This window comes from Zophobas morio, unplaced genomic scaffold (assembly GCF_036711695.1).
Source record: "Zophobas morio isolate AGI-343-1 ecotype UQ-CSIRO unplaced genomic scaffold, CSIRO_AGI_Zmor_V1 ptg000014l, whole genome shotgun sequence".
In the NCBI taxonomy this organism is placed as follows: domain Eukaryota; kingdom Metazoa; phylum Arthropoda; class Insecta; order Coleoptera; family Tenebrionidae; genus Zophobas; species Zophobas morio.
Window position 1 is genome coordinate 25,236,822 of NW_026972119.1, and position 23,408 is coordinate 25,260,229.

At 30.8% G+C, this 23,408-nt stretch overlaps 2 protein-coding genes across 4 annotated transcripts in view; one reads left to right on the top strand and one right to left on the bottom strand.

The window, feature by feature from the left end:
* Positions 1-23,408, top strand: part of LOC135128706 (uncharacterized) — a 309,373-nt gene that overhangs the window by 126,006 nt on the left and 159,959 nt on the right. The window lies entirely within an intron of this gene.
* Positions 14,630-15,603, bottom strand: LOC135129064 (uncharacterized). Its single transcript, XM_064056146.1, has 3 exons — positions 15,341-15,603; positions 15,070-15,294; positions 14,630-15,014 (listed from the first exon to the last, which is right to left on the bottom strand). The coding sequence occupies exons 1-3, from the start codon at positions 15,500-15,502 to the stop codon at positions 14,673-14,675; spliced, it is 729 nt and encodes a 242-aa protein (XP_063912216.1). The 5' UTR covers positions 15,503-15,603; the 3' UTR covers positions 14,630-14,672.

Below are 23,408 nucleotides of genomic sequence, written 5' to 3' on the forward strand. Positions count from 1 at the left end.
TATTATTATGTGTATTTTTAATCTTTAAGTAAGTAGTTTGTTTTGGATGACTACAAATTAATACTTTGCGGTTATCATCTAGTTTTTCTAAAATTTTTAATAATTATTATCTTCCAAAATATGAGCTCACTTTTGAAAGTAAACACTCTAAGGCACTGAATCGATTAATTTATAAAGAAAACTAATTATTTGTTACGATTTGATATCAATTTTGTTGCACAAATAAGTAGATAAGTTCTGCCTGTAAATGTTCACACATTTATTTATTACGTTTCATTAGATAACACCTGTTGTTACCTACCGGGATAATAATAGTACGTAGTTAGAAGTTTATTCGAACATACCGTATATCTGAGGTGCCTACATTCGTTTATGTAAATTAGTTTTAATCCAGTCACTATAATTAATTGTTTCATTCATTATTTTTTTGTAACATCCTGTATAAATAATTTTGCAAAATATGCATCCATGATTAAACCGGAAACAACACTGCATATCGCAACGCATTTTTAAAATTCGTAGAATCCAAGATAAACTATAAAATTTGACTTCAAAATTTATTATTTTTTGATAACCTTGTATACCTATCAGTGAATATGCAAGGAAATATAAATTTCAAGCAAGATTGTTCAACGAAGTTGAAGATGACATCATCAGGTTAGAATTTTGATTAGCGGTTTACCAGTTTCTTTTTGTCGCATCTTCTTGTTTCCTAATCGATTCTTAATCGTCTTATTTGTCCAGTTTTTTTGTCTTTTTTATAGCCGTTTCTTCGCTCTATTTGTTTTCTGTTACTTTTTTCTCACCGTCTTTTTAGTCATTTTTTTATCATGTTTTTATCGCATTGTCGCCTCTCTTTACTGCCTTTTTTATCGCCCTTTTTTGCAGTTTTCACCTTTTTCTTTTTTAACCGCGTTTTTTGTCTCATTTTTGTCACCTTTTTTTCTCATTCTTTTTCACTCTTTTTCTTGTGTTTTTTTTTTGAGCGTTTTTATCGCCTTTTCTTGTAGTTTTTTGGTGTTTTTTCTGTCACTTATTCCTTTTTGTTGACCTTTTTAAAATGTTGGTGACATCATACCAACATTTTGTTACGGAAAAACTCACTTGAAACATACCCATAACCTGCTTCTTTACCATTACTTTATCACTATCTACTATTTCTGGAAAAGCTCATCAAGTTTTTGGAATGAATCTTACAGTGTTTCCCCCCAGTTGTTCGTTCTATTTTATCGCTCTTTTTAAGTATCGTTTGTTGTCACAATTTTTTTTTCTACCTGTTTTTTGTCTTGGTAGTAGTTTTCAAGTGACTTTTGATTTTTTGTGGGCTTTTTTTTGTCGTTTTCATGTCGCCTTTTCTGTACCACTTTTTTTGCGATTTTATTTGTTTTTTTGTTCTGTATTTAGACTGCATTTTTCGCCCCTTTTTTATCACATTTTTTGTTACAATTTTTACCTCTTTATTGCTATTTTTTATAAGTGCCGTTTTTTGTCACCTTTTTTGTCTCTTTAATTGTTTTTAGGAATTTTCCTATTTCTGTGAATTTTTGGCGTAATTTTTAGTCCTACTTTAAACGCATTTTCGCTCTTTGAATTTTTAAAAATCAGTTGTCCCTTTTTGACATCTTGTTTTCGCTTTTTTAGTGCCGTGTTTTTGTCACTTTTTTCACTTTCTTTTTTTACTCATTTTTAGGTCGTTTTTTGTCTTTTTGTGGACTTGTCGTTTTTTAGTTTGTTATTTGTATAGCATTTTTTCGTCCCTTTTTTACTTTTTTTCTTCGCCCGTCTTTTGTGATCTTTTTTCTCTCACTTTTGTTTATCGCCAATTTCTGTCATTTTTTGGTGACCTTTTTTGTTACCTTTTTGTCACCTTTTTGTCTTTTTTGTCGTTTTTAGAGAGTTTTTTTGTGAACTTTTTGTCGTTTTTAGTCCTTTTTTAATCATATTTTTTTCCATTTTTTGCACCTTTTTTAAATTGTTTTTCATCGCCATTTGGCATCTTTTTTCCCTTGACTTTTTTAGTCGCTTTGTTGTGATTTTTTTCACGTTTGTCTTTCTTAGTCGTTCTAGGTAGTTTTTAGTTATTTTTTGGACTTATCGGTGTTTTTTAATGCACAGACTTTTTGTTTTTGGGTAGTTTTTTATCGTTTTTTTTTTGTTTTCTATTTATACCGCATATTTTTTATTTTCATAATATTTTCGTCTGTAATTTTTTTCATTTCTTTTTATTTGATTCTGGTGCCGTTTTTGGCCCCGTTTTTGTCTTTTTAATTGTTTTTAGGAATTTCCCTATTTTTTTTTTGCGAATTTTTTGTCGTATTTTTTAGTCCTACTTTAGACACATTTTCGCCCTTTAAAGTTTTTAAAATCAGTTGTCCCTTTTTGACACCGTGTTTTTGTCACTTTTTTTACTTTCTTTTTTTTTACTCATTTTTACATCGTTTTTTGTCTTTTTGTGGGCTTGTCGGTTTTTAGTTTGTTATTTGTATAGCATTTTTTCGTCCGTTTTCTACTTTTTCTTCGCCCCTTTTTTTTGTCATCTTTTTTTTTCTCATTTTTGTTTATCGCCAATTTTTGTCACTTTTTTTACCTTTTTTGTGACCTTTTTGTCACCTTTTTGTCTTTTTAATCGTTTTTAGGGAGTTTACTTGTAGTTTTTTGTGAACTTGTTGTCGTTTTGAGTCCTATTTTTTTGCCACTTTTTGTCACTTTTTTTAAATTGTGTTTTTCATCGCCTTTAGGCATCTTTTTTCCCTTCACTTTTTTTTGTCGCTTTGTTGGGATTTTTTTTTTACGTTTGTCTTTTTATTAGTCATTCTAGGTAGTTTTTAGTCATTTTTGTAGACTTATTAGTGTTTTTTAATTTACTACTTAAACCGCGTTTTTTGTCCCTTTTTGACATTTTTTGTTACTTTTTTAGAGACTTTGTTTTTGAATAGTTTTTTTTCGTCGTTTTTGATGGACTGTTTATCGTTCTTTTTTTTTTGTTTTCTATTTATACCACATATTTTCGGCCCTTTTTTCAGTTTTTTTAATCCAATTTTTACCCCTTTTTGCCAATTTTTTTTTTACTTTTTTAATTTTTACTTTTTAGTGACGTTTTTTGTCAATTTTTTTATCTCTTTAATCGTTTTTACGGATTTTTTTTAGTTTTTTTTTGTGGAATATACCTTAATAATTAATTTAATTAACATTCGTTGTTTCTGCTAAGATGTGTTTTCTCTTTATTTTTTTCTGCTTTTTTATTTTTATTTTCATAATATTTACGTCTGTAATTTCTTTCATTTCTTTTTATTTGATTCTGGTGTCAAAGTTAAGCAAAAAATCTGATCGATATTGTCTAATCTGAGTAATTTAAAATCTGGGTATTTACTTCTTATACTTTCCCTGTTAATGGATTGCTTCGTTGGGAAATTATCTTTAATAATAATAATAATAATAATTTTTGCTGATCTACTTTAAATACATTTTCCCTCTTTTTTACCATTGTTTGTCGCTTTTTTTTAAATCGATTTTTTTGTGTTTTTTTTTGAGATTTTTTTACTTTTTTGGGTTTTTTAGTTTTCTATTTTTATCGCATTCGTTGCCTCTTCTTTTACTTTTTTCCTCATCCCTTTTTTGTGACCTTTTTGTCTTTTTCGAAGTTTTTAGAGACTTTCTTTGTAGTGTTTTTTGTGAACTTTTTGTTGTTTTTTGACCTCTTTTGATCACAATTTTAATTGCAGTTTTTGCCACTTTTTTAAATCGCGTTTTTTATCGCCTTTTGACATCCTTGTTTAGTTGGTTTGTTGGGGATTTTTTTTCGCTTTTGTTTTTTTCTTCAGTAGTTTTAGGTAGGTTTTAGTAATTTTTATGGACTTAAATGGTGTTTTTTAGTTCTCTAATTAAACCGCATTTTTCTTTTTTCTGTCACCTTTTTTTGTCAATTTTTTTGCCGTTCTTTTTTTTTCAATTCACGTTTTTTTCGTCCTTTTTTTGTCATCTTTTTTTCGTCTTTTTTTTTATAACTGACGTTTGTTGTCGCGGTTTTTTCGTTTTTAGTCGGTTTTAGAGACTTCTTTGTTGTTTTTTTGTGGACATTTGCGTCGGTTTTTGACTTTTTCTCACTTTTTTGTCCTATTTTTTTCGTCGCTGTATAGCGTTTCTTTTTTTCTCGCTTTTATTGTCTCTTTGGTAATTTTTACAGACTAGTTTTTTGACGTTTTGGCGGGTTTTTTTATCGTTTCTTATCCTAATTTTATCGCATTTTTTAACCTTTTTGCCTTTTTCGCTGCATCTTGTCTTGTTTTTATCGCATTTTCTTGTAGCTTTTTGGTGTTTTTTGTCACTTTTTCCTTTTTATTGACCTTTCTAAAATGTTTTAATAATTTTAATAATAATAATTTAATAATAATTTTATTCTACGTTGTTATTCTATGTTGATGACATCATACCAACATTTTGTTACGGAAAAACTCACTTGAAACATACACATAGCATGCTTTTTTTGTGGATTTATTTGTCGGTTTTATGTCGCCTTTTCTTTACCACTTTTTTTGTTTTTTTTTTGTTTTTTTGTTCTGTATTTATATCGGATTTTTTTACCCTATTTTTTATCACCTTTTTTGTTACCGTTTTTACCTCTTTTTTGCTATTTTTTATAAGTGCCGTTTTTTGGCACCTTTTTTGTCTCTTTAATGGTTCTTACGAATTTTCCTTTTTTTTGTGAATTTTTTGCCGTATTTTTTAGTCCTACTTTAAACACATTTTCGCTCTTTAAGTTTTTTAAAATCAGTTGTCCCTTTTGGAAATCTTTGTCGTGTTTTTGTCACTGTTTTCACCTTGTGTTTTTTACTCATTTTTAGGTCGTTTTTTGTCTTTTTGTGGACTTCTCCTGTTTTAGTTTGTTATTTGTATAGCATTTTTTCGTACCTTTTTTACTTTTTTTCTTCGCCCCTCTTTTGTGATATTTTTTCTCTCACTTTTATTTATCGCCAATTTTTGTCAGTTTTTGTTTTTTATGAGTGGCTTTTTTGTGACCTTTTTGTCACCTTTTCGTCTTTTTAGCGAGTTTCCTTGTAGTTTGTGAACTTTTGTCGTCTTTAGTCCTTTTTTAATCACATTTTTTGCCACTTTTTGCACCTTTTTTAAATTGCTTTTCATCGCCCTTTGGCATCTTTTTTCCCTTCACTTTTTGTCAAAGTTAAGCAAAATATCTGTTCGATATCGTCTGATCTGAGTAATTTAAAGTCTGGATATTTACTTGTTATACTTTCCCTGTTAATGGATTGCTTCGTTGGGAAATTATCTATAATATTAATAATAATAATAATAATAATTTTTGTCGGTCTACTTTAAACACATTTTCGCTCTTTTTTACCACTTTTTGTCGCTTGTTTTAAAATCAATTTTTTTTTGTCGCTTTTTGAGATTTTTTTGACTTTTTTTGGACTTCTTTCATTTTTCGTCGTCCCTTTTTTGTCATCTTGTTTTCTCACTTGTTTATCGCCAATTATTTTATAAGTGGCGTTTTTTGTGCTTTTTATATTTTTCGTCGTTTTTAGTTACTTTCTTAGTTTACTTTCTTTGTAGTATTTTTTGTGAACTCTTTGTTGTTTTTTGACCTCTTTTAATCACAGTTTTAATTACATTTTTGTCGTCTTTTTTGAATCGCGTTTTTATCGCCTTTTGACATCTTTTTTGGTTGGTTTGTTGGGACTTTTTTCGCTTTTGGTTTTTTTTTTAGTTAATTGGTGTTTTTTAGTTCTCTATTTAAACCGCATTTTTGGACCCCTTTTTTTGTTACATTTTTTTTGCCTTTTTTTAATTTTTTTTCTCAATTCACGTTTTTTCGTCCCTTTTTTGTCTTTTTTTTTTCTTACTTTTTTATAACCACTTTTTGTCACCTTTTTTTTGTCTTTTTTTATAACTGACGGTTGTTGTCGCAGTTTTTTGGTTTTTAGTCGGTTTTCGAGACTTCTTTGTTGGTTTTTTGTGGACATTTTCGTCGCTTTTTGACTTTTTCTCACTATTGTTTGGTCGCTGTATGGCGTTTCTTTTTTTGTCGCTTTTTTTGTCTTTGTAGTAATTTTTAGAGACTTTAGTTTTTTGTCGTTTTGGCGGGTTCTTTATCGTTTTTTAATCTTACTTTTATAGCATTTTTTAAACTTTTTGCCTTTTCCGCTGCATCTTGTTTTGTTTTTTCGCATTTTTTTTGGTGTTTTTTTCTGTCACTTTTTCCTTTTTGTTGAGCTTTCTAAAATGTTGATGACATCATACCAACAATTTAAAAGCTCATCAAGTTTTTGGAATGAATCTTACTGACGAGTTGCCATATTTTTTAGTCTTTTTTATCGCGTTATTTTTTGGTCCCTTTTTCCCCCCAGTTGTTGGTTCTATTTTATCGCCACTTTTGGTCGCCTTTTCTTTTCGCCTCTTTTTACGTATTGTTTGTTGTCACATTTTTTTTCTACTTGTTTTTTGTCTTAGTAGTAGTTTTCTGAGACTTTTGATTTTTTGTAGACTTTTGTAGTTTTTATGTCGCCTTTTCTTTACCACTTTTTTTTGCCTTTTTTTTTGTTTTCTTGTTCTGTATTTATACCACAATATTTCGCCCCTTTTTTATCACCTTTTTTGTTACAATTTTTACCTCTTTTTTGCTATTTTTTATGAGTGCCGTTTTTTGGCACTTTTTTGTCTCTTTAATTGTTTTTAGGTATTTTTTTTTTTGTGAATTTTTTGGCGTATTTTTTAGTCCTACTTTAAACACATTTTCGCTCTTTAAATTTTTAAAAATCAGTTGTCCCTTTTTGGCACCTTTTTTTTCGCTCTTTTAGTGCCGTGTTTTTGTCACTTTTGTACTTTTTTTTCATCGCCCCTCTTTTGTGATCTTTTTTCTCTCACTTTTATTTATCGCCAATTTTTGTCACTTTTTGTTTTTTATAAGTGGCCTTTTTTGTGACCTTTTTGTCACCTTTTTGTCACCTTTTTGTCTTTTTAGTCGTTTTTAGAGATTTTCCTTCTAGTTTTTTTGTGAACTTTTTGTCGTTTTTAGTCCTTTTTTAATCACATTTTTTGCCCCTTCTTGCACCTTTTTTAAATTGTTTTTCATCGCCCTTTGGCATCTTTTTTTCCTTCACTTTTTGTTAAAGTTAAACAAAATATCTGTTCGATATTGTCTAATCTGAGTAATTTAAAGTCTGGGTATTTACTTGTTATAATTTCCCTGTTAATGGATTGCTTCGCTGGGAAATTATCTTTAATAATAATAATAATAATAATTTTTGCTGGTCTACTTTAAACACATTTTCGCTCTTTTTTACCGCTTTTTGTCGCTTTTTATCTTTTTCGTCGTTTTTAGAGACTTTCTTTGTAGTCTTTTTTGTGAACTGTTTGTTGTTTTTTGACCTCTTTTAATCACAGTTTTAATTACATTTTTGTTGTCTTTTTTAAATCGCGTTTTTTATCGCCTTTTGACATCTTTTTTGGTTGGTTTGTTGGGACTTTTTTTCGCTTTTGGTTTTTTTTAGTCATTTTTGTGGACTTAAACATTAACTGGTGTTGTTTAGTTCTCTATTTAAACCGCATTTTTGGACCCCTTTTTGTCACCTTTTTTTGTTACAATTTTTTTGCCTTTTTTTACTTTTTTTTCAATTCACGTTTTTTCGTTTTTTTTGTCTTTTTTTTCTTACTTTTATATAACCACTTTTGATCACCTTTTTTTTGTCTTTTTTTATAACTGACGGTTGTTGTCGCAGTTTTTTGGTTTTTAGTCGGTTTTAGAGACTTCTTTGTTGTTTTTTTTTGTGGACATTTTCGTCGTTTTTTGAGTTTTTCTCACTTTTCTGTCGTAATTTTTTGGTAGCTGTATGGTGTTTCTTTTTTTCTCGCTTTTTTGTCTCTTTAATAATTTTTAGAGACTTTAGTGTTTTGACATTTTGGCGGGTTCTTTATCGTTTTTTAATCTTATTTTTATCGCATTTTTTAACCTTTTTGCATTTTCCGCTGCATCTTGTCTTGTTTTTATCGCATTTTTTTTGGTGTTTTTTTCTGTCACTTTTTCCTTTTTGTTGACCTTTCTAAAATGTTGATGACATCATACCAACATTTTGTTATGGAAAAACTTACTTGAAACGTACACATAACATGCTTCTTTACCATTACTTCATCACTATTTACTATTTCGAGAAAAGCTCATCAAGTTTTTGGAATGAATCTTACTGACGAGTTACCATATTTTTTTAGTCTTTTTTGTCGCGTTATTTTTTTGTCCCTTTTTCCCCCCAGTTGTTCGTTCTATTTTATCGCTTTTTTATCGCCACTTTTGGTCGCATTTTCTTTTCGCCTCTTTTTAAGTATCGTTTGTTGTCACTTTTTTTTCCTACCTGTTTTTTGTCTTGGTAGTAGTTTTCAAGTGACTTTTGATTTTTTGTGGATTTATTTGTCGGTTTTATGTCGCCTTTTCTTTACCACTTTTTTTGCTTTTTTTTTTTGTTTTTTTGTTCTGTATTTATATCGGATTTTTTTACCCTATTTTTTATCACCTTTTTTGTTACCGTTTTTACCTCTTTTTTGCTATTTTTTATAAGTGCCGTTTTTTGGCACCTTTTTTGTCTCTTTAATGGTTCTTACGAATTTTCCTTTTTTTTGTGAATTTTTTGCCGTATTTTTTAGTCCTACTTTAAACACATTTTCGCTCTTTAAGTTTTTTAAAATCAGTTGTCCCTTTTGGAAATCTTTGTCGTGTTTTTGTCACTGTTTTCACCTTGTGTTTTTTACTCATTTTTAGGTCGTTTTTTGTCTTTTTGTGGACTTCTCCTGTTTTAGTTTGTTATTTGTATAGCATTTTTTCGTACCTTTTTTACTTTTTTTCTTCGCCCCTCTTTTGTGATCTTTTTTCTCTCACTTTTATTTATCGCCAATTGTTGTCAGTTTTTGTTTTTTATGAGTGGCTTTTTCGTGACCTTTTTGTCACCTTTTTGTCTTTTTAGTGAGTTTCCTTGTAGTTTGTTTGTGAACTTTTGTCGTTTTTAGTCCTTTTTTAATCACATTTTTTGCCACTTTTTGCACCTTTTTTAAATTGTTTTTCATCGCCCTTTGGCATCTTTTTTCCCTTCACTTTTTGTCAAAGTTAAGCAAAATATCTGTTCGATATCGTCTGATCTGAGTAATTTAAAGTCTGGGTATTTAAATACTTGTTATACTTTCCCTGTTAATGGATTGCTTCGTTGGGAAATTATCTATAATAATAATAATAATAATAATAATAATAATAATAATTTTTGTCGGTCTACTTTAAACACATTTTCGCTCTTTTTTACCACTTTTTGTCGCTTTTTTCAAAATCGATTTTTCTGTCGCTTTTTGAGATTTTTTTAACTTTTTTTTTGGACTTCTTTTACTTTTTTCGTCGTCCCTTTTTTGTCATCTTGTTTTCTCACTTGTTTATCGCCAATTTTTTTATAAGTGGCGTTTTTTGTGAACTTTTTGTCTTTTTCGTCGTTTTTAGGGACTTTCTTTATATTGTTTTTTTGTGAACTTTTTGTTGTTTTTTGACCTTTTTCAATGGCAGTTTCAATTACATTTTTGTCCTCTTTTTTAAATCGCGTTTTTTATCGCCTTTAGACATCTTTTTGGGTTGGTTTGTTGGGAATTTTTTTCGCTTTTGGTTTTTTTAGTAATTTTTGTGGACTTAAACATTAATTGGTGTTTTTTAGTTCTCTATTTAAACCGCATTTTTGGACCCCTTTTTGTCACATTTTTTTGTTACAATTTTTTTTGCCTTTTACTTTTTTTTTTCAATTCACGTTTTTTCGTTTTTTTTGTGTCTTTTTTTTTTCTTACTTTTATATAACCACTTTTTATCACCTTTTTTTGTCTTTTTTTTATAACTGATCGTTTTTTAGCAACTTTTTTGTTTCTTTTTTTTTTAACTGTTTTTAGGAATTTTCCTATTTTTTTTGTGAATTTTTTGCCGTATTTTTTAGTCCTACTTTAAACACATTTTCGCTCTTTAAATTTTTTAAAATCAGTTGTCCCTTTTTGACACCGTGTTTTTGTCACTTTCACTTTCTTTTTTTTACGCATTTTTAGGTAGTTTTTGTGATCTTTTTCTCTCACTTTTGTTTATCGCCAATTTTTGTCACTTTTTGTTTATATCTTTTTTATGAGTGGCCTTTTTTGTGACCTTTTTGTCACCTTTTTGTCTTTTTAGTCGTTTTTAGAGAGTTTCCTTGTAATTTTTTTGTGAACTTTTTGTCGTTTTTAGTCCTTTTTTAATCACATTTTTTGCCACTTTTTGCACCTTTTCCATCGCCATTTCGCATCTTTTTTCCCTTCACTTTTTTAGTCGCTTTGTTGTGATTCTTTTTCACGTTTGTCCTTAGTCGTTCTAGGTAGTTTTTAGTCATTTTTTGGACTTATCGGTGTTTTTTAATTCACAAACTTTTTGTTTTTGGGTATTTTTTTGTCGTTTTTTTCTTTTCTATTTATACCACATATTTTTTATTTCCATAATATTTACGTCTGTAATTTTTTCATTTCTTTTTATTTAGTTCCGGTGTCAAAGTTAAGCAAAATATCTGTTCGATATCGTCTGATCTGAGATATTTACTTGTTATACTTTCCCTGTTAATGGACTGCTTCGTTGGGAAATTATCTTTAATAATAACAATAATAATAGTAACAATTTTTGCCGGTCTACTTCACATTTTCGCTCTTTTTTACCACTTTTTGTTGCTTTTTTTAAAATCGATTTCTTGTCACTTTTCGAGATTTTTTTGACTTGTTTTTGGACTTCTTTTACTTTTTCGTCGTTCTCACTTGTGTATCGTCATTTTTTATGTGACTTTTTTTGCGAACTTTTTGTCTTTTTCGTCGTTTTTAGGGCCTTTCTTTGTAGTCTTTTTTGTGAACTTTTTGTTGTGTTTTGACCTCTTTAAATCACAGTTTTAAATGCATTTTTGTCGTCTTTTTTAAATCGCGTTTTTTGTCGGCTTTAGACATCTTTTTTGGTTGGTTTGTTGGGAATTCTTTTCGCTTTTGGTTTTTTATTTAGTCATTTTTGTGGACTTAAACATTAATTGGTGTTTTTTAATTCTCTATTTAAACCGCATTTTTGGACCCCTTTTTGTTACAATTTTTGTGCCTTTCTTTTGCCTTTTTTTACTTTTTTTTCTCAATTCACGTTTTTTTCGTCCTTTCTTTTGTCATCTTTTTTTTCTCACTTTTTTATAACTGACGTTTGTTGTCGCAGTTTTTTGGTTTTTAGTCGGTTTTAGAGACTTCTTTGTTGTTTTTTTGTGGACATTTTCGTCGCTTTTTGACTTTTTCTCACTTTTTTGTCGTAATTTTTTGGTCGCTGTATGGTGTTTCTTTTTTTCTCGCTTTTTTTTTGTCTCTTTGGTAATTTTTAGAGACTTTAGTTTTTTGACGTTTTGGCGGGTTCTTTATCGTTTCTTATCCTACTTTTATCGCATTTTTTAACGTTTTTGTCTTTTCCGCTACATCTTTTCTTTTTTACTTCCCGAGCGTAAGCAAAGGAAGTATTGTAATCGAGTCCGTCGGCCGACTCTCTACTTTTACGTTTTCTCGATCTTTCATGACCCCTAGAAGACGAAGAAATAGGTCTCCCATTTCCGTCTGTCTGTCCGTCTGTCCGTCTGTCCGTCTGTCCGTCCGTCTGTCCGTCTGTCCGTCTGCCGTCCCGGATTTTTATTAGACAGATAATCTCCGAAAGTACTCGACCGATTGTTGTGAAATTTTGTACTTATATTAAGAATATCATGTAGATGGTAAAACGCTAACCAAAATTTGTCTAATCATCCCCACCACTAATGCGATGACGTCACTTCAAAATTGTACATAGTAAATGGGTTTTCAATTGTATAAAATAACATAGTCCTACACATGTAGTTTACAACTCTGAATCGACTTTTCACCCGAAACGTCCAGATTTTTGGAAAAAAATCAAAATTGTAAAACAATATTTTGAAATTTAATTTTTAATCTGCTAACCAGAATGCTTTGAAATGTTGCAGATGTTTTAAGGCTATAAAGAGCATCATAAATCTTTAGTCAAAAAATATTTGCTTATCCCCTCCAAAAACTTGATGACGTCACCTCAAAAATTTGCCGAATAAATCATATCTAAAATGTACAAAATATGATGAGTCTGTACTTGTGATCTATCACTCCATTCATATTTTTTGGATTTGCATATACAGGGTGACTCAAAAAAATTAATGAATGCGTAAATATATTTTATTGATTTAATCAGGAACTACAAAACGGAATGCTCTGACATCTTGCAGATGTTTTAAGGTTATAAAGACTTAAAGAGCATAATAAATGTTTAGACAAAATATATTTGCTTATCCCCTCCAAAAACTTGATGACGTCAGCTCCAAAATTTGCCGAATAAATCATATCTAAAATGTACAAAATATGATCAGTCTGTACTTGTGATCTATCATTCCATTCATATTTTTTGGATTTGCATATACAGGGTGATTCAAGAAAATAAATGAAAGCGTAAATTTATTTTACTGATTTACTCAGGAACTACAAAACCGAATGCTTCGAAATCTTGAAGATATTTTAAAATTATAAGCATGGTAAATTTTTGATCAAAACGTATTTGGTCGTCCCCCCTAAATAATTTATGACGTCACCACAAAATTTTGCTGAATAAATCCTATCTAAAATGTACAAAATATGGTGAGTCTCTTCTTGTGATTTATCATTCCATTCAAATTTTTTCGATTTGCATATACAGGGTGACTCAAAAAAATTAATGAATGCGTAAATTTATTTTATTGATTTAATCAGGAACTACAAAACCGAATGCTTAGAAATCTTGCAGATGTTTTAAGGTTATAAAGAGCATAATAAATTTTTAGTCAAAATATATTTGGTTATCTTCTACAAAAAACTGATGACGTCAGCTCAAAAGTATTTTTGGATTTGCATATGCAGGGTGACTCAAAAAAATTAATGAATGCGTGAATTTATTTTATCGATTTAAGCAGGAATTACAAAACCGAATGCTTTGAAATCTTGGGAATATTTTAAAGTTATTATAAGCATGGTAAACTTTTGTTCAAAATGAATTTGTTCATCCCTCCTAAAAAAATTGATGACGTCACCCTTAAATTTTGCTGAATAAATCCTATCTAAAATGCAAAAAATATGATGAGTTTGTACTTGTGATTTATCATTCCATTCATATTTTTGGATTTGCATATGCAGGGTGACTGAAAAAAATTAATGAAGGCGTGAATTTATTTTATCGATTTAATCAGGAATTACAAAACCGAATGCTTTGAAATCTTGGGAATATTTTAAAGTTATTATAAGCTTGGTAAACTTTTGTTCAAAATGTATTTGTTCATCCCTCCTAAAAAAATTGATGACGTGACCCTTAAATTTTGCTGAATAAATCCTATCTAAAATGCAAAAAATATGATGAGTTTGTACTTGTGATTTATCATTCCATTAATATTTTTTAGATTTTCTTAAGAGGTGGTTCAAAAAAATTAATGAAGTCAATTTATTTTATTGATTAAATTAAAGGCAACACTTATTATTAGTATTACACCCCAACCAACCCAATTTGGTAGACACAAAATTTGTTAAAGGAAAAACTCGGTTGAAACATAAGGGTAGCACGCTTATTTACATCGACTTTAACATTACAGACCTGCATTTGTTTTATGCGCTCACTTGGTTCCGCGAATGTGAAATAGACATGTTTATAATCAACCAATTGTGAATTTCACCGTCAAGAATTAAAATAAAACCCAATGTTTTATATAATAAGCGGAAGTCGAAGCAATAAAACCGATGGTCGTTTTGTTTACGGTTTCTCTGTTTGACTCTCACGTATGCTGTTACGCTTGTCATCTTAAATTAAGAATGTTTATACATAAACGATTTTCAGTTGCCTTTCATATTACTAGACAGCGGATTTTTGTCGGGCTACGTCACGATTATAGGTGGGGACGTGCTGGATCGCCGGGACTCAGTAGCGGGTGATAGATAATCACTGAATTTAATCAGTACTAATTCCATAAATGTAATTAACGATTTATTAATCAAACGGCTAAGTAAATGAGAACGGGAATTAACAGCAGAGTGCAACGAAACAGCGTTATTCTAATCTCAAATAAACGAAGTGCAGTCCGCAACCGCAATGAATTCGCATCCCGTACGAGCCGTACCGAGTTTGGTCTTGCCTAGCCCGACAGAAATCCGCTCTCTAGATATTACACACCGGCGCCGTATACGTGAGTAAATTGTTTCGTTATTTTATTGATTATAACAAATCAATATTCAAAACGACCCAATTCATTTTCCCGAAAATTTGGGAATACAATAATTTTATTCTTAGTATTACACTACATCTATCCCAACTGATATACGTGTCTTTGCAAAAATGTTGATGACGTCATCACAATTTTTTTTTAAATTCCCACTACAAAAATGTAAATAGAAAAAAAAACACAATAGGCATGCAGTCGTCAAGTTTCCGACAGCGAGGAAAGTACTGTCTAAACTCTTTAGACCAATTTTTTTTTAATGCGTTCTCATCCCTTTTTTGTCATCTATTTTTCTCACTTTTTCTTATAGAACTGCAATTAGAACTACCATTTTATTGAATTATTATTGCTTTTCCACGTCATTACAGAACAACACTTTTAACCGAACGTGATCAAATAAGTTTCGGCTTTGCAAGTAAAAAGGCTCTTGTGGTCATCATACGCATAGCTGTAGGCATCAGGACACCGATCCTTGAAGAACTTCGGGTAATTCACAGGCCAAGTGGACGACTTACACTTATCAGGAGTACCATAAGCACCGCGACAACAGTACTGATCAGTATTAAAAGCATTACAAGCCGACTTACAAGCAATGACAGTCCCTTGACCGTTCTTGAGTTTCAAAGGATCGGGACACTGATTGATTATGTCGTGATTCGAACAAGCGTCTTTCTTGCAGCTGTACTGGCTGCCGTCACCTTGACCACCGATGGGTTCGATCTGTCAAAGTTTAGATTAGAAGGTGATACAAAATTTAAAAGGGTAGGTTAATTACAGAAGCTACGATGTTGAAACCGTCGACTAAAGAAACGTCGTAGTAGTCTTTTCCTCCTGCTCCTTTGAGGGTGATTTCCACCAGAGTTACAGGGGGTGCACCTCCAGCACCGTTGCATTCGAGCTTGTTACCACAGTCGCCGGTGTCGCAGTGTTTGGTGCCTGGGTTACAGCCTGTTCGACCCCAGAAATGGCCTCCCCAGTTTTCGGGGGCTTGTACAGAAACCTAAACCGAATTTGGTGCCTAAAAATAAATTAAGGTAGCTACTTACCTTTTGTCCTGCTGGTAGGTCAAAACCCCCGTTTCTCAGTTGAGGAAGGCCGCTGTTGGCCAGGATTCCAACCCAAATGTCGAAGTTGCCTGTGTTCTGTATCTGAAATTCCACTCCTGAGCAGATGGCCAGGAGTGCTAAAAAGACGGTTTTGCTTAACATCGCGACGTTAACAAAATCTTAACTAGTAGGTTGTACTTGCGTGGATTTATATATAGAGCGACTTTGGCGCAAAAAGTACAGAAATTTTCTGGTATGTTATCGTTGAATCCTGAAAATGGAAAATATTTTTTTTTTCGAAAATGAATTGTCACTGAATGATTATTCGTATGATTCACACACATTTTTTGCATACAGTGCAGTAAATACGCGTGTTTTTTGAGTGATTTATGTGTGTAAGTGACGTCTCGGCTTCTAGTAGAGTTGACACTAGTACCCATTTTGTTATTTTTATGTGTATTTTGAGACTTCGAGTAGTTTGTTATGCAAACTGGAGTAACTAAAGCTTTTGCCTTATCATCTAGTTTTTCTAAAATTTTAAAAAATTATTATCTTCCAAAACATGAACACACTATGGAAGTAAATAATCTAAAGCACTGAATCAATCAGTTTACAAAAAAAAAATAGTTGTTTGTTTGGCACTTATGATTTGATATCAACTCTGTTGCAAAAATAGATAAGTTTTGTCAGTAAATGGTTACATAATTATTTATAACATTTATCAGATAACACGTCACAAAATGAAAATTGTTACCGTGGTAGTAACACTAAGTTATTCGAACATACAGTATATTTGTGGTGCCCATATCAAATAACTTTTTTCCAAAAACTTAACTGGGAATTATACGAGATTTCCCTCACCTTGCACTTTCTTGGATTTTGATAATTTTATTTTTCTATTATATCGCCTGTACATAAATCATTTTCAATTTAATCAGTAATATAATTAATTGATTCAGTCATTTTTTTTTTAATAAATCTGAAAAATACATTATTAAAGCGGAAAACACGTTGCATATCGCAACGCATTTTTTAAAATTCCAAGAATCTAAGATAAACTGTAAAATTTGCCTTACTAATTTATTTTTTTGTGATAACCTTGTATACGTATCATTGAATATGCCATGAAATATAATTTCAAGCAAGCTTTGCTCAACAAAATTTTCAGATGACATCATCAAGATATTGGAAGGGATGAGCCGATGAATTCGGATTAGAAAAACTCACTTGAAACATATGCATAGCGTGCTTCTTTACCTTTACTTTAACACTACATTTTTGACGTTTTGTTTACTTTTTTGTCGTCATTTTTTTGTGACTTTTTACCCCGTCTTTTTCGCCTTTACTATTTGCTTTTTTTTATGTCTTTTTTTGTCATCTTTTTTATAGTCTTTTTTATTCTGTTCTAGTTTTCTATGGACTTTTTAAGGATTTTGTTAACTTTTTTGTCGTTTGTTGTCACTTTTTGACGCCTTTTTGAAATGGCGTTTTTTTACACCTTTTTTTCGTATTTAGTTGCGGTTTTTTCTTTTTCACTTTTTTGTCTTTTTTCGGTAGTTTTTTGTCGTTTTTTACTTTTCTATTTGTACCACGTTTTTCGCTCATTTGTTTGTTACAATTTTTTTGCTCCCGTTGTGTCGTCCATTTTTTGTCGTCTTATTTTTCTCAATTTTCCAAAATACATAAAATGACCAGATTTTCCAGATTTTCCAAAATTTGTAAAATTCAACCTTTTCCGAAATTTTCAAGATTTCTAGGTCTACCGCATTTTTCCCACTTCCTAAATTTTTCCAAATTTTACAAAATTTATAAACCTTTGGAATTTTTTGAATCTTTAGGATCTCTAAGATTTATAACTTGGGTATTCAAGACCTCTAATCCTTTTAGAAAAGACAAAAGGAAAACTTTTACCTCTCGCAGTCTTCGGTTTTTATTCGTTTTTTGTTGTTTTTTGGGGGCTTCTTAGCCGTTTTTTGGTCCTATTTTTATAGCATTTTCGCCCTTTTTGTTAGGGAATTTTTGAAAATTTTTTGTGGTTTTTTTAACGACTTTTATGTTGCGTTTTTGCCTTTGTTAGATCGCTTTTTTCATTTTTACTTTTTTTTAGGTATTTTTTGCAGCGTTTTGTCGCTTTTGTTTTGATCGATTTTTTGACACTTTTTTTTAAGTTCGCTTTTTTCTACGTTTTTTTGTTTTTTTTTTGGGGGTATTTTTCTAGATTTTTTGTCGTTTTTTCTTTTATCGACATTTTGTTTACTTTTTTGTCGCCATTTCTTTTTGTGACTGTTAACCTCTTTTTATCGCCAATTTTTCGCTCTATTTTATTGCCTTTTTTTATGGCTTTTTTTTGTCACCTTTTTATAGCCGTTTTTTTCTTTTGAATAATTTTCTGTGGACTTTTTAACGGTTGGATTAACTTTTTTGTCGTTTGTTGTCGCTTTTTTTTATAGCATTTTTTTTGTCAATTTTGACGCCTTTTTTTAAATGGCGTTTTTTGGCATCTTTTTTTCTTGTTTAGTGGCGGTTTTCCTTTTTTACCTTTTTGTTTTTTTTAGGTAGTTTTTTTTGGTCGTTTTTTACTTCTCTATTTGTACCACGTTTTTTCGCTCATTTGTTTGTTACAATTTTTTTGCTCCCGTTTTGTCGTCCATTTTTTGTCATCTTATTTTTCTCAATTTTATTTTTGTCACCTTTTAGCGTTTGTTTGTGCTCTTTTTTGTCCTGGTTTTTATCGGGTTTTAGCCGTTCTTTTAACACAGTTTTCTAACCACTTTTTGTCGCTTTTTTTCAAATCATGTTTTTTTTTTGACTTTTTTTATGTTCTTGTTGCCATTTTTTTAGTCGCTTTGTTGTAGGTTTTTTTTGTCATTTTTATTACTGTTTTTGTCACCTTCTCCACTTGTGTCTTTTTTAGCAGTTTTGAGGTCGTTTTTTATTGTTTTTTTGTCGCCCTTTTTGCTGCTTGTTTTTATTTTTTTTTCAATTCGGGTTTGTCCGTCTCTTTTTTCTCATCTTTTCTCTTATATTTTTGTAGCTATTTTTTATCACCGAAAATGTGATAAAGGTGAAAATTAAAGGGCGCATTCTTCAGATTTTTCGGATTTTTGTTTTGTTTAGAGTCCTTGGAATCTTTAAAATTTTTACAAGTTCTAGAATCTTTGAAATATTTGGGACAGCATTTAAAAAATATTATTAACGTGTAAGTCCGTACAGTATTTAAAGTCTTTAGAGTCGTTAGACATTTTAAACTCTCTAGAACCCTCAAAGTTCTCAAGTCCTTAGAGTATTTCCAATCTTTAGAAATTTTGAACACTTTAGAATTACTAGAAATATTATAAAGTGTGAAATTTTTAGAGTTTAAGGTCTGTAGAATCTCTCGGTCTTTAGAGTCTTCGGAAACTTTTGAAATTCCGAGATTTTTTGAATCTTTAGGATCTCTAAGATTTATGAGATAATAATTAGGCCTTTAATGCCTTTAGAATTTATAAAAATTAAAGAAAGCATTCTTCAGATCTTTACGATTTTTAGAGTTTTGCTTTCTTGAGAGTCTTTGGATTATTTAAAATCTTTGCATTTCAAGTTTTTTAGAATCTTTGGATTTTGGAATTTCTCTAGAACTTTTAGAACCTTTGAAATAATTAAAACAGAATGTTAAAATAACTTTTGTGTTTTTAAAATCTTTTGAGACTTTGAGATTTTTAGTCTTTATACTCTAAGAGTATTTAGAGTTTTTGGTCTGTAGAGTCTTTAATCTCTTCAGACTCTTCCAATCTTTGAAAATTTTGGACACTTCGGAATTGCTAGAAGTTTTCCAGGATCATTAGTACTTCCAAGTTCATTAAAATTTTTAAGATTTTGTTGGATCTTTCTTCTATTTAGAGCCTTAGAACTGTAGTGTATTTACAATTTGCAATTTCTAGTGTATAGAATCTTTAAGGTCTGTAGAATATCTCTAGTCTCTAAAATCTTTGAAACCTTTTAAATCTTTCAAACTTTTGGAAACTTTGAAAAAAGATTTTATATTTGGTTTTCTTTATCTTTTCGGCATTTTCATAATTCATTTTCATCTTAAAAATTTCTGATTTTCCAAAATACATAAAATGACCAGAATTTCCAGATTTTCCAAAATTTCTAAAATTCGTTTCCGAAATATTCAAGATTTCTAGGTCTACCGCATTTTCCCACTTTTTAAATTTTTCCAAATTTTACAAAATTATAAACCTCCAGAGTCTCCGAATCTTTGGCAATTTTTGAATCTTTAGGATCTCTAAGATTTATAAGATAATAATTAGGGTGTTCAAGACTTCTAATACTTTTAGAAAAGCCAAAAGGAAAACTTTAGCTATTTTTGTAACTGGTGTTTTTCGTCTTCGGTTTGTATTCATTTTTTGTTGTTTTTGTGGGGCTTCTTTGCCGTTTTTTGGTCCCACTTTTATAGCATTTTCGCCCTTGTTTTTCTTACTTTTTTGTCGCTTTGACTTTTATGTTGCGTTTTTGCCTTTGTTAGGCTTTTTCTTTTTTATTTTTTTTTATATTTTTTGCAGCGTTTTGTCGCTTTTGTTTTGATCGATTTTTTGTCACCTTTTTTTAAGTGCGCTTTTTTCTACTTTTTTTGTCTTTTTTTTAATATGTAGTTTTTACAGACTTTATTATTTTTAGTGGCTTTTTGCTGACTTTGTCTTTTTTAATTGCTTTTTACTTCCTAAGCGTAAGGAAAGGAAGTATTGTAATCGAGTCCATCGGCCGACTCTCTACTTTTACGTTTACTCGACCTTTCATGACCCCTAGATTACAAAAAAATAGGTCTCCCGTTTCCGTCTGTCTGTCCATCTGACTGCCGTCCCGGATTTTTATTAGACATAAGGGTTGTTAAAAAATAAATATTCAATCAGATTTAGGAATTTAGCTCGTTAATATGTTTAATAGGGGCAAAATCAGTCTTATCTTAGCAAGCGCTAGCCCCGCCCACCCGCCCCCTATTTTCTCAGACGGTATGACATTTGCCAAAAGCACTCTTATCTGAGCAAGTACTAGCCCCGCCCACCCGCCCCTATTTTTTCGGAGGATATGTCATTTGCCAAAATATGACTTATCTTAGCAAATACTAGCAAGAGTACTACCCTCTGAGAAAATAAAGAACGGATAGGCGGGGTTAGTACCTACTAACATAAGTCTTATTTTGGTAAATGACATATACTCTGAGAAAAAATTTAATAAGACATTTATAAATTATAAACACAAACAAAACCAACAAAAGAAAAATCCATTAAAGCATAACCAAACTAAACACTAGAGAAAATATTCAAAATTCCTGCCTGATTTTGGCAAATCATATACCCTCTAAGAGAAGAGAGGGTGGGTGGGCGAGGCTAGAAGCTGTCAAGATGAAAGTGATTTTGGCAAATGAGATACCCTCTAATAGAAGAGAGGGTGGGTGGGTGGGGTTAGAAGTTTTCCAGATAAGAGTGACTTTGGCAAATGATATATCCTCTAAGAGACGAAAGGGTGGGTGGGCGGGGCTAGTTGTTGTCCAGATAAGAGTGATTTTGGCAAATGATATACCTTCTAAGAGAAGAGAGGGTGGGTGGGCGGGACTAGTAGCTGTCAAGATAAAACTGATTTCGGCAAATGAGATACCCTCTAAGAAAATTAATGGTAGAAGGTATATCATTTACCAAAATCAGTCTTATTTTGGCAAGTATTTTTTTTTTAGTTAGACTACCGATTGATACTTTTATAATGGTCAAACAGCTAATAGATACCAAATTATATTCGTTTTCCTAAAAACTGTTACAACAAGCCCCTCGTTCCCCTACCGCATTTTTCGCACTTCCTAAATTTTTCCAAATTTTCCAAAATTTATGAACCTCCAGAGTCACCCAATCTTCGGATTTTTTTGAATCTTTAGGATCTCTAAGAAAATAATTAGGGTGTTCAAGACCTCTAATGCTTTTAGAAGAAAAACTTTTGCCTTTTTTGTAATTGATGTTTTTTGTCGCAGTCCCCGGTTTTTATTCGTTTTTTGTTGTTTTTTGGGGCTTCTTTGTCGTTTTTTGGTCCTATTATTATAGCATTTTCGCCCTTTTTGCGTTTTTTGCAGCCTTGTTTTACTCACTTTTTTGTCGCTTTGTGAAGGAATTTTTGAAATTTTTTTGTTTTTTTTTTAACGACTTTTATGTTGCGTTTTTGCCTTTGTTAGATCGCTTTTTTCTTTTTTACTTTTTTTTTTAGGTATTTTTTGCAGCGTTTCGTCGCTTTTGTTTTGATCGATTTTTTGACACCTTTTTTTAACTGCGCTTTTTTCTACTTTTTTTGTCTTTTTTTTTGAGGTATTTTTCTACATGTTTTGTCGTTTTTTCTATTTTGTTGCCTTTACTTTTTGCCTTTTTTATGGCTTTTTTTGTCACCTTTTTATAGCCGTTTTTTTCTTTTGAATAATTTTCTGTACACTTTTTAACGAGAAAAAATAAAACTTATGTTAGTAGGTACTAACACCGCCTACCCGTTCTTTATTTTCTCAGAGGGTAGTACTCTTGCTAGTATTTGCTAAGATAAGTCATATTTTGGCAAATGACATATCCTCTGAAAAAATAGGGGCGGGTGGGCGGGGCTAGTACTTGCTCAGATAAGAGTGATTTTGGCAAATGTCATACCGTTTGAGAAAATAGAGGGCGGGGGGGAGGGGCTAGTACTTGGAAAGGTAAAACTTATTTTGGCAAATGACAAATTCTGAGAAAATAGGGGGCGGGTGGGCGGGGCTAGTACTTGCTCAGATAAGCGTGATTTTGCCCCTATTAAACATATTAACAAAGGCAAAAACGCAACATAAAAGTCAAAGCGAAAAAAAGTAAGAAAAACAAGGGCGAAAATGCTATAAAAGTGGGACCAAGAAACGGCAAAGAAGCCCCAAAAAAACAACAAAAAACGAATAAAAACCGAAGACGAAAAACACCAGTTACAAAAATAGCTAAAGTTTTCCTTTTGGCTTTTCTAAAAGTATTAGAGGTCTTGAACACCCTAATTATTATCTTATAAATCTTAGAGATCCTAAAGATTCAAAAATTGCCAAAGATTCGGAGACTCTGGAGGTTTATAAATTTTGTAAAATTTGGAAATTCTGGTCATTTTATGTATTTTGGAAAATCAGAAATTTTTAAGATGAAAATGAATTATGAAAATGCCGAAAGATAAAGAAAACCAAATATAAAATCTCAAAATTTCAAAAATTTACATAATCTTAAAATAGTAGAAATTCTAAAGATTCCAAAGTTTCCAAAGGTTTGAAAGATTTAGAAGGTTTCAAAGATTTTAGAGACTAGAGACATTCTGCAGACCTTAAAGATTCTATACACTAGAAATTGCAAATTCTAAAAACACTCCAGTTCTAAGGCTCTAAATAAAAGAAAGATCCAACAAAATCTTAAAAATTTTAATGAACTTGGAAGTACTAATGATTCTGGAAAACTTCTAGCAATTCCGAAGTGTCCAAAATTTTCAAAGATCGGAAGAGTCTGAAGAGATTAAAGACTCTACAGACCAAAAACTCTAAATACTCTTAGAGTATAAAGACTAAAAATCTCAAAGTCGCAAAAGATTTTAAAAATACAAAAGTTATTTTAACATTCTGTTTTAATTATTTCAAAGGTTCTAAAAGTTCTAGAGAAATTCCAAAATCCAAAGATTCTAAAAAACTTGAAATGCAAAGATTTTAAATAATCCAAAGACTCTCAAGAAAGCAAAAATCTAAAAATCGTAAAGATCTGAAGAATGCTTTCTTTAATTTTTATAAATTCTAAAGGCATTAAAGGCCTAATTATTATCTCATAAATCTTACAGATCCTAAAGATTCCAAAAATCTCGGAATTTCAAAAGTTTCCGAAGACTCTAAAGACCGAGAGATTCTACAGACCTTAAACTCTAAAAATTTCACACTTTATAATATTTCTAGTAATTCTAAAGTGTCCAAAATTTCCAAAGATTGGAAATACTCTAAGGACTTGAGAACTTTGAGGGTTCTAGAGAGTTTAAAATGTCTAACGACTCTAAAGATTTTAAATCCTGTACGGAC

Coding starts and splice junctions, on each gene's coding strand:
- LOC135129064 (XM_064056146.1), bottom strand. CDS start 15,502: ATGTTAAGCAAAACCGTCTTTTTAGCACTCCTGGCCATCTGCTCAGGA. Junction 15,295..15,340: donor ACCTACCAGCAGGACAAAAG/GTAAGTAGCTAC, acceptor AATTCGGTTTAG/GTTTCTGTACAAGCCCCCGA. Junction 15,015..15,069: donor GTTTCAACATCGTAGCTTCT/GTAATTAACCTA, acceptor AAACTTTGACAG/ATCGAACCCATCGGTGGTCA.